Raw genomic sequence first — 9,864 nt, 5'->3', positions numbered from 1 at the left:
TTGGCCTCCCAAAGCGCCGGGATTACAGGCATGAGCCACCCCGCGTCCAGCCAACTCCTCCATTAATTTTAATGATGAAATTAAAACTGAACCTATTAGTCATCAAGAATGATGATTGAACCCAAGTATAAAACAGAATATGTGAGTCCATGCTAATATAAATATGTGTTTAGATAAATTAATTAATGAGGGAGTAGAGGAAAAACCTCCCATTTAGAAGAATTCCAATTAAATTACTTAGTCCACACTAAAGGAGGGAAACCATAACTCCTCCCACTTCTTAAGTGTGCACTGGTGTAAGAAACTTCTTTCCAAAGAGTATAGTATGGGAAGGGGGAACAACAGTGACATCACAGTGGAGTAATCTGACAAGCGCTATTTCATCCAGGAGATCAAGGTCAACATTAATAGTCATAAATTTAAAAAAAATTAAAAAGTCATAAATTATATTGGTAGTATATACCATTGATAAAATGTAAGGAAAATAGCAAATTCCCTCTGTAATATACCTCCCCCAAACACTAGTCTTATCAATAGGAAAAACACCAACAAATCCCAACACAGGGTATGTATTCTATAATATCTGACTAGCATGCCTCAATACTATCAAGGTCATCAAAAACAAAGTCTAAGAAATTGTCATAGCCATGAGAAGCCCAAAGAGTTATGACAACTAAATGTAACATAGTGTCCTGGATGCCACCATGGTATAGGTGGAAGACATTACATAAAAACTAAGGAAATATGAATAAACTATGGATTTCAGTTCATAATAATGCATCAGCATTTATTATCTAATTTTAATAAATATGCCATGCTAATGGAAAAATGCTACTAATAGGTGAACCTGTATGCAGGGGTCATATGGGGATTTTCTGTACAATCTCCCCTATTTTTCTGTAAATCTAAATTTTTTCTATTAAAATGTCTATTAATAAAAAGAACTTAACCAAAGAGTTAAATATGAATGTGATTATATGCAAGTCTGAAGGGCATAACAGCATGAGGGCATAGAGAGAATGCAAATTACACAGTCCAGAGGATTTGACAAGAAGTCTTCTTGCTTTGCAATAAGCTGCTTTTGCACACTTAGATAGTCATTTAAGCCTCTTTTCCCTGGTTTGCTATGAAATAAATGAACAGGACTACAAGAGTTCTGAGGCCCCAGTGAGCTCTGTTGTCCATTGATTTACCTGCAAAATGATGTCACCCTCAGAGAGATTACAATCTATTTGAGAAAGTAAACTTGCTAACATTGAAACAAATCAAAACATATTTAGGAACATAGTTCAAGGCTGGGATCATATTCTGTGTAGTTCATATTCTCAGGATTTCAGAGAAACTAAGCAGCATTACGAAATAATTAAGAAATGAGGGAGACTAAAGGACCATTTTGAAAAACTGGAAAATATGCATGAAGAAGTGAAGGACACCTGCCTATCCCAAATAATTGGAATCTGACTCTTATATCAAATTCTCCTTTTGCTTCAGTTTTAGGTTTTGAATGGGGTAAAATATTCCTTCAAATCCCTCTGTGCTTTACCATCACATATACACGAAACCCAAGTGCCTTACATGGCGTATCCCACCTTCCTTGACCTTGTCCTTGTTAGTTCTGCAAACACATGTCATGCCACTTGTAAAGTGATCTGCATTAGCACAGTCCTGAGCTGTCTTGAGTCTCCTGTACAGACTGCAGTTTTAAATACCCTTATAGTTTTGAAAGTCGTTTTCCTTCCTCTATAATTCCTTTCCTTATTCATGTGCCTTTCCTGGCATACTTTGTTTTTTTTTTCAGCTTCAGCTTTTCCAGATGTCATCTCATTCAGATTTCTATCAAGAAGACTGATAGAAATGAATTTGAGAAAAATCTGAATGAGATGACATCGTTTAGCTTTTCACATTTCTATGGCAATATGTTTCTCATTGCCTTCAACATGGCAAACACTGGCTACTTTATTCTCTCCATTTGAGGAGAGAGACCATGTCATATTAGTCTTTGCAACTAAATTAATATCTAGCAAATAATGATGGTGATGATGATGATGATAGTGATGATTGACCATGACTTCTCTTATTGGGTGCCTGTTTTGTATCATGTACTGCATTTAGGTGTTGCATTTCAATCAGAATGTCAGAACCTACGTTTATCTTGTTTTACTTGTCTAACTAATACATATGTTTATCTAATAAATATTTTTATAGTTTGAGGAAGTTAATTATACAAAGTCTTATTGAAATAATAGAGAAGTAATAGGAGTTTAGGACGGACAAGGTGAAAGTCGATGAATTAAGATACGCTACTTTGGTAGAATTATGGATAAATGTCCTAGATAAACTTAGAGATTCCCCCTCTCTATCATGCTTTGATATATCCATAATATATATTTTAAAGTTTTGTGTCTTTCAATTCCCCAGGTTGTCATTTCTGAAACGATATCATACAAAACTCAGCAAATAAATATTAAATGAATACCTTTTCCATTTTCTCCCTTGCATTCTTCTCCCTCAAAGATTATGCTTCCATTGACCTTTCATTTCCTATGACCTACAAGTCAGATGCAACTGTATCTAGTTTGTATCTCAAATTCCTTTTTAATGGTGACATTTGAGGAGTTAGGTAAGAGAGTTTAGTTGTCCTTAAGTTAATAAAACTTTTTTTCTTTGTGCACAAAAGAAAGACAGAAATGTCACTGATAATATTTCTTATATTGATTTCAGAGGGACAATACTTCTTAGCTTAATTCATGGAAAGAAACATATTTGTACAAAGAAAAACATTATATTAGAGACGGGGTTTCGCCATGTTGGCCAGGCTGGTCTCAAACTCCTGACCTCAGGTGATCCACCCGCCTTGGCCTCCCGAAGTGCTGGGATTACAGGTGTGAGCCACCATGCCCGGCCTATATTCATATTTCTATTCACAATATCTCCTACACAGTGTTTTCCTGTTCTGTGGCGAGAAATCAGGCAGATAGCAGAAGACACAGGTCAGATCTCAGGAAGAGTTTCTATGGCCTCCAAACAAGCATTTATTGATTACAGATGTACGGGTGAATATTACGAATATGGGGAGATGTCCCACAAGGTTAGCTCCTATGCTACCTAATGCACCAGGCAGCTTGTCCATAACTTAGTTTAAATATATCTGTCAGGCTCCATGCCCATTTGCTGTAAAAGCAAGATTACTGAGGTAATCTTAGATTTTAAAATGGAAAACTGGGCCTCACAAAAGCAGTTGGGAGAATTACCTGGAGATTGTTTCTAAGGCAGTGCCCAACTGTACCAAGCAAAGGACAACAAGTACAAAGTCAGAGCTTCATTAACTTGATGATTGATTCATTCACTTACTTAATGCAAGACTTCAGGGGAAGAAGAGTCGCTGAGTGGAGGAGACGGGAAACAATGCATTATGAAACGCCCATGGTCTCTGGATACCCACCCAGCCAGTCCCCACCCTCCTAGGGTCTGGTCTCGATCATCTCATCATGTGTTTTGAGGGTGCGTTTTCCTACCAGTTGTTTTTTTTGTCTGCTGTTTTTTTGTATTTGAGACAGGTTCTCCTCTCGCCCAGGCTGGAGTGCAGTGGTGCGATCTCGGCTCACTATAGCCTCAACCTTCCGGGCTGGGCGATGCTGGTGCCTCAGCCTCCCGACTAGCTGGGACCACAGGCGCGGGCCACCACACTCGGCTAATTTTTGTATTTTTAGTAGAGAAGGGGTTTCGCCAGGGTGCCCACGCTGTTCTCGAATTACTGGGCTCAAGTGATCTGCCTGCCTCAGCCTCCCAAAGTGCTGGGATTACAGGCATGAGCCACCAGCAACACGCCCAGATTCTTCTACACCCTTAATTGGGAGATAAGGCTTCTGCTTGCAGGCTGTGCGTTCTTCCAACCGGCCGCACCTTTGCTGTGGACTAAACAGGAACCACTGGATTAGAGTCCTCTGGCTCTCTGCCCTGCAGGAGATTTTAATCAAAAATTCTAGGCCTAAGGGAAAAGCAGGGTTAGGCTGAAAGTGCACACAGGGCTCCCGTAAATTTCTTTTCATAAACCACCCGCCCAGGGCATTAAATAGGGTACTTAGTTGATCCGAACCCTCCAGGGAGACCTCCGACCCTTCTCTTCGTAGCCCCCAGCTCCCCTCCCCCGGTTCCACTGAGGCAAGGGGACTGAGCTGCTCCACATGCCAGGAGTCAGCACGCCGGAAGGCCCCGCCCAGCGGCTGGCGCAGCCAATCGCAGAGCGGGCAAGCGGTGGGGGCGGGCCTGCCTGGGCGGCAAGGGGGCAGGGGGGTCTAGGGGCTTTAGAGGTCAATTAGCTGCTTTCGGGCGGCCTTAGGCGACAGGAGACTACTGGACCCAGCACCTGCCCACTGTGCCTGTCCACCTGTGGCTACAGCAGCTGAGACCCCAGTGGGCTAAGATTGGACAGGGGCCACCAGGGACCCAGCAAGTCCTTCAGCTCTGTGAGTGAGGGATTTTCGGGAGTGCCAGGCCGCAGTATTCCCAGGGCTGGTGGGGTGGGACAGGGAGGCTCGACCCCGGCAAATCAGGCAGAGGCGCCCCTTGCTCCCTGCAACATCGCCCACGCCCTGGGGCCACAGTGAGCATGAGCGGAGGGCGGGAGCAAGAGCCAGGGGACCTGGCCTGGCTCCCCAGCCCAAAGCCTGGGAAGCTGCCTACCCCTGTGTGGGCGCGGACACTGGGGACTCTGGCTTCCGGTGGTTCGGCCACCTGATTCAGTTTATGCTCTGTGAGGGGAGTTGGAGTGTTGGCAGGACTGGCCCACCTGCAGGACTGCAGGACTGCGGGAACGGCGGTAGATAGGTGCTCTCCTTCCCAGTTTGTCCTGGGAAGACATTCAAGAACTGTTTCATTACAAGGGGCATTTGGAAAACATACTTCACCTTCTGCTGTGTATTAGCCAAGAACAAGGTGTGACGTGACTTCCCAATTATTGGGGATCCCTTTGTCCCTTCTTGAAATTAGATGTCTTCATTCTTGAGGTTTTGCCTGGATGACCTCAGCACAATTGGTACAAAACCTGGGCCAACGGTTTCCTAGTTTCCTGGTTGTTGCCTTAAGCTTCTCGCCCATCAGGTACCTTCCTGTCCTTTTCATAGCCTGTCATCATCATCCCAGAAAACTGTTTCAACTCCTACAGCTCTGGACAGGCTGCTTTTCATTTTGGTGGGTCCATCCAATACCTCCACTTGCCCTGTTTTTCTCCAGCCACATCCTTGGCCTCTTCCACAGTCCTTAGGTAAATGCTTGGAAGAATAATTTAAATATTTTTATTCTACCATGGTGGCCCTAGTTTCTTAGGGGGTAGTAAAATGGCTTTTTAGGATCAGTCTAATCAGATCCTCATTTCTTTTCCCTTCCTAGATTTTTGAAACATGAATCCTTCACTCCTCCTGGCTGCCTTTTGCCTGGGAATTGCCTCAGCTGCTCTAACACGTGACCACAGTTTAGACGCACAATGGACCAAGTGGAAGGCAAAGCACAAGAGATTATATGGCATGGTTGGTGGCATCTGAAACTGTCCAGGGGAACCCCAGAGAGATGGGCATTGCTATTGGGATCATATGGCCAGAGAGTGGCTTCTAGAGGCTGGCTCCTACCAATAACCTAACGCAATAACTTAATAGCACTGATTATGAGCACGATATGGGCATACACCCTTGTTGTGTCTCAGCTTGGAGAACATCTCCTAGAAGTGTCAAGCCTTCCCTGGCCATGGTTACTCTTACATCTCTGTCTGAAGATTCACTTGGTTAGCATATGTTGGGTTTTAATTAGAAATAAATAGCATCGGCGGGGCACGGTGGCTCACGCCTGTAATACCAGCACTTTGGGAGGCCGAGGCAGGCGGATCACAAAGTCAGGAGATTGAGACCATCCTGGCTAACACGGTGAAACCCCGTCTCTACTAAAAAAAATACAAAAAGTTAGCATGGTGGCAGGCGCCTGTAGTTCCAGCTACTCGGGAGACTGAGGCAGGAGAATGGCATGAACCCGGGAGGCAGAGCTTGCAGTGAGCTGAGATTGTGCCACTGCCCTCCAGCCTGGGCGACAGAGCGAGACTCCGTCTCAAAAAAAAAAAAAAGAAATGAAGAGCATCAGTTACATGTTTGCCTTTAGAATGGAGAAGGATGGAGGAGAGCAGTGTGAGAGAAGGACGTGAAGATGATTGAGCAGCACAATCAGGAATACAGCCAAGGGAAACACAGCTTCACAATGGCCATGAACGCCTTTGGAGACATGGTAAGTATGCTGTGGGCTGCCCAGCTCTGTGCTTCCCCTCCTCAGTTCTTTACCAAATTAATCTCTTGCTTCTTAACATTTTATTTACTTTTCTTTGAAGACCAATGAAGAATTCAGGCAGGTGATGAATGGTTTTCAACACCAGAAGCACAGGAAGGGGAAACAGTTCCAGGAACGCCTGCTTCTTGAGATCCCCACATCTGTGGACTGGAGAGAGAAAGGCTACATGACTCCTGTGAAGGATCAGGTGAGACTGTGTTAGGTTCAGACCTCCCATCACCCCAGGAAAGCCAAGAAGCAATTGACATTTGTGCTATGGTAGACTGTGCAGCAACATGCAGTTCACTTTTTAAAGGAGTGTTTAGCTACATGAGCTAAATACTCATGTTGTTAAAAGTCTTGCTGTGTGTGTGTGTGTGTGTGTGTGTGTGTGTGTGTGTGTGTATCAGCTTTTTTATTCTCTTTTCAGGGTCAGTGTGGCTCTTGTTGGGCTTTTAGTGCAACTGGTGCTCTGGAAGGGCAGATGTTCTGGAAAACAGGCAAACTTATCTCACTGAATGAGCAGAATCTGGTAGACTGCTCTGGGCCTCAAGGCAATGAGGGCTGCAATGGTGGCTTCATGGATAATCCCTTCCGGTATGTTCAGGAGAACGGAGGCCTGGACTCTGAGGCATCCTATCCATATGAAGGAAAGGTAAATGGAGCTCCTTTTCTTGCTGCCATTCCTGCTTGGTTTTACTGGGACACTTTCAGAGATAACAGACACTTCAGAATTCACGTTTTAGATGGTGGAATCTCTATCTGCAAAGTGACAGTGTTGTCATTATAAATTATAGCCTTTGCACAGTTCTGTGATTACATGGTTAACATTCAGCTGTTCTTGCTTCTATGTGACATGGAGAATATACAAACCATTCTACATATAATACAGATGTCTCCATTGTGAAAAATGTCTTACGGAAAGTAAACCTAGGGGTCTCGCTGAAGAGAACTGAGCTAATTTTCAGTTTCAAATTAACTATTAATAATAACATTTCACTTCCTTGGATGATTTGTAACAGTGTTGACTTGGAAATTCTATGCTGCAAACTGCTGAGTGTTGTGGTTCTGACTCACATTCCCCAGGAGAAGGATGGTAGTAATCAAGTCGCCTCCCTCTTCACCTTTAAAAGGTTAAAACCTGTAGGTACAATCCCAAGTATTCTGCTGCTAATGACACTGGCTTTGTGGACATCCCTTCACGGGAGAAGGACCTGGCGAAGGCAGTGGCAACTGTGGGGCCCATCTCTGTTGCTGTTGGTGCAAGCCATGTCTCCTTCCAGTTCTATAAAAAAGGTAAGCATCTTTCTTCATAGAAATTATTGCAGAAAAAAAGTAAACCACCATGACACACCAGCATGATGGACTCTATACACTCAATAATCATACCCAATGCTTCTATTTGATATTACATTGAGCGTATCTCCATGAATACCTGTACTTCATAGCTTTTTATAAATAGCTATGTTATTTATAGTATAGTTTAATTTACTTAAATATTGACTAATTGTTGTATTCTTATAATTTTTCCAAAGATTTTTACTTCTGTGATTAAATCTGAAAAGAGCCTTTTGAGTCAAGGATTTTGGTGTTCTGTGCTATTTTTAAGATTGATATTCTAGAGTAGAATTACAAGCTTAAAATGAGTGGTCTTTTATGCCTGTAGGAAAGTTTTTTTATGAGGGACTTATGCTAATTTCTATTTCTGCTAGTTGTGGATGAGAGCCTAATTCCCTAGCCTTGATAACAATAGATCTTGTTAAGCCCGATCTGGACTGTGTGTCATTTCACTGATTTTAGAGATGCCTCCCTCCCTGTGGGTGACAGGGTGGGTTACTGTCAGGTGTCCTTGGGAACTTCTCACCCAGCCTTCATTTTATTCTCTCAGGAATTTATTTTGAGCCACGCTGTGACCCTGAAGGCCTGGATCATGCTATGCTGGTGGTTGGCTACAGCTATGAAGGAGCAGACTCAGATAACAATAAATATTGGCTGGTGAAGAACAGGTATAAATTGCCAGAAAGACTTATAGTTGAAATTCAAAAGGGAATCCTTTTTTGCAATCAGTATTTACATACCACAAGCCCTTAATCACATTTCTGAAATCCCAGAAGTCTTTTTCCCCCTTAGGCAGAACACAGAATATTAGTGATTGATTGTAACGTCAAGATACTGTCACAAGCATGCTGGGGATATTAATATGATATTTGTCCCATTGCATGTCTGAATTCTGAACATTTTTTTAATTCTGAAGTATATCGGCTGGAAAGACATCCTATCCTTTTTCTGTTTCTGATTTTGCAGTTCTGTGAAAGGTCACAGTTTTGGGTCTGGGATTGAAGCGATATGCAGGTTTTGACTCAAGAATTTACAAGGGATGAACAGGAACATCAGCATCTCCTGATTCTTTATGTTAAGCCTGTGGCTTCTGGCACACTGTGGCTTCTGGCACACTGTTTAAGTTAATAACCCAATGTGCTTTATCCTTCCTCTGAAATGGAAAACCTGCTCTCCTTTCAGCTGGGGTAAAAACTGGGGCATGGATGGCTACATAAAGATGGCCAAAGACCGGAGGAACAACTGTGGAATTGCCACAGCAGCCAGCTACCCCACTGTGTGAGCTGATGGATGGTGATGAGGAAGAACTTGACTGAGGATGGCACATCCAAAGGAGGAATTTATCTTCAATCTACCAGCCCCTGCTGTGTGGAATGCACACTTCAATCATTGAAGATCCAAGTGTGATTGGAATTCTGATATTTTCACACTGGTAAATGTTACCTGTATTTTAATTACTGCTATAATCAATAATACATGTTTGTATTATTGATTCACTTACTTTGTATTTTCATTTTAAAAGGATATATACAATTTTACCTGTTTAAATAAACTGTAATTTCAAATGTACTGGTGGGGCTTCTTTCTGTTTTGATGCACTGACTTTTTTGTGTAGTTGTATTGGTCTGTTTTCACGCTGCTGATAAAGACATACCCAAGACTGGGCAATTTATAAAAGAAAGAGATTTAATGGACTCACAGTTCCACGTGGTTGGGGAGGCCTCACAATCATGACAGAAGGTGAAAGGCATGTCTCACATGGCAGCAGAAAAGAGAAGACAATGAGAGTCAAGCGAAAGGGGTTTCCCCTTATAAAACCATCAGATCTCGTGAGACTTATTCACTATTATGAGAACAGCATGGGAAAGACCTGCCCCCATGATTCAATTACCTCCTATCAGGTCCCTCCCACAACATGTGGGAATTGTGGGCGTTAAAATTCAAGATGAGATTTGGGTGGAACACAGCCAAACCATATCAGTAGTCAAGCATGAAACTGGGCTCTAAGCCATACCTGCTCTGCCAGTGGTTCACTAGGAGGAACAGTGGGTGGCCTTCTGGCTCTTCTAGTAACAAATGTGCAGATCTCATGTCAGCTGCCCAGTGGTTGTGTCTGACCCAACTCTTGATTGAAGCAAAATATGACAAACGATCTATAAGGACAAAGGAAAATTGTTTTAATAAATAAAAAATTCACATTTTTCTTTAAAGTGATCAGAC

At 42.8% G+C, this 9,864-nt stretch overlaps 1 protein-coding gene across 1 annotated transcript; it reads left to right on the top strand.

The window, feature by feature from the left end:
- The first annotated feature begins 4,669 nt into the window (after positions 1-4,669).
- Positions 4,670-9,213, top strand: LOC473484 (procathepsin L). Its single transcript, XM_024346760.3, has 8 exons — positions 4,670-5,263; positions 5,389-5,525; positions 6,145-6,267; positions 6,368-6,514; positions 6,737-6,961; positions 7,440-7,602; positions 8,195-8,312; positions 8,827-9,213. The coding sequence occupies exons 3-8, from the start codon at positions 6,190-6,192 to the stop codon at positions 8,924-8,926; spliced, it is 831 nt and encodes a 276-aa protein (XP_024202528.2). The 5' UTR covers positions 4,670-5,263; positions 5,389-5,525; positions 6,145-6,189; the 3' UTR covers positions 8,927-9,213.
- Positions 9,214-9,864: the final 651 nt, after the last annotated feature.

The sequence above is a fragment of the Pan troglodytes genome, chromosome 8 (genome assembly GCF_028858775.2).
Source record: "Pan troglodytes isolate AG18354 chromosome 8, NHGRI_mPanTro3-v2.0_pri, whole genome shotgun sequence".
Classification (NCBI taxonomy): domain Eukaryota; kingdom Metazoa; phylum Chordata; class Mammalia; order Primates; family Hominidae; genus Pan; species Pan troglodytes.
The sequence above is the reverse complement of the archived record's forward strand: the minus strand, read 5'-3'. Positions and strand labels throughout refer to the sequence as shown.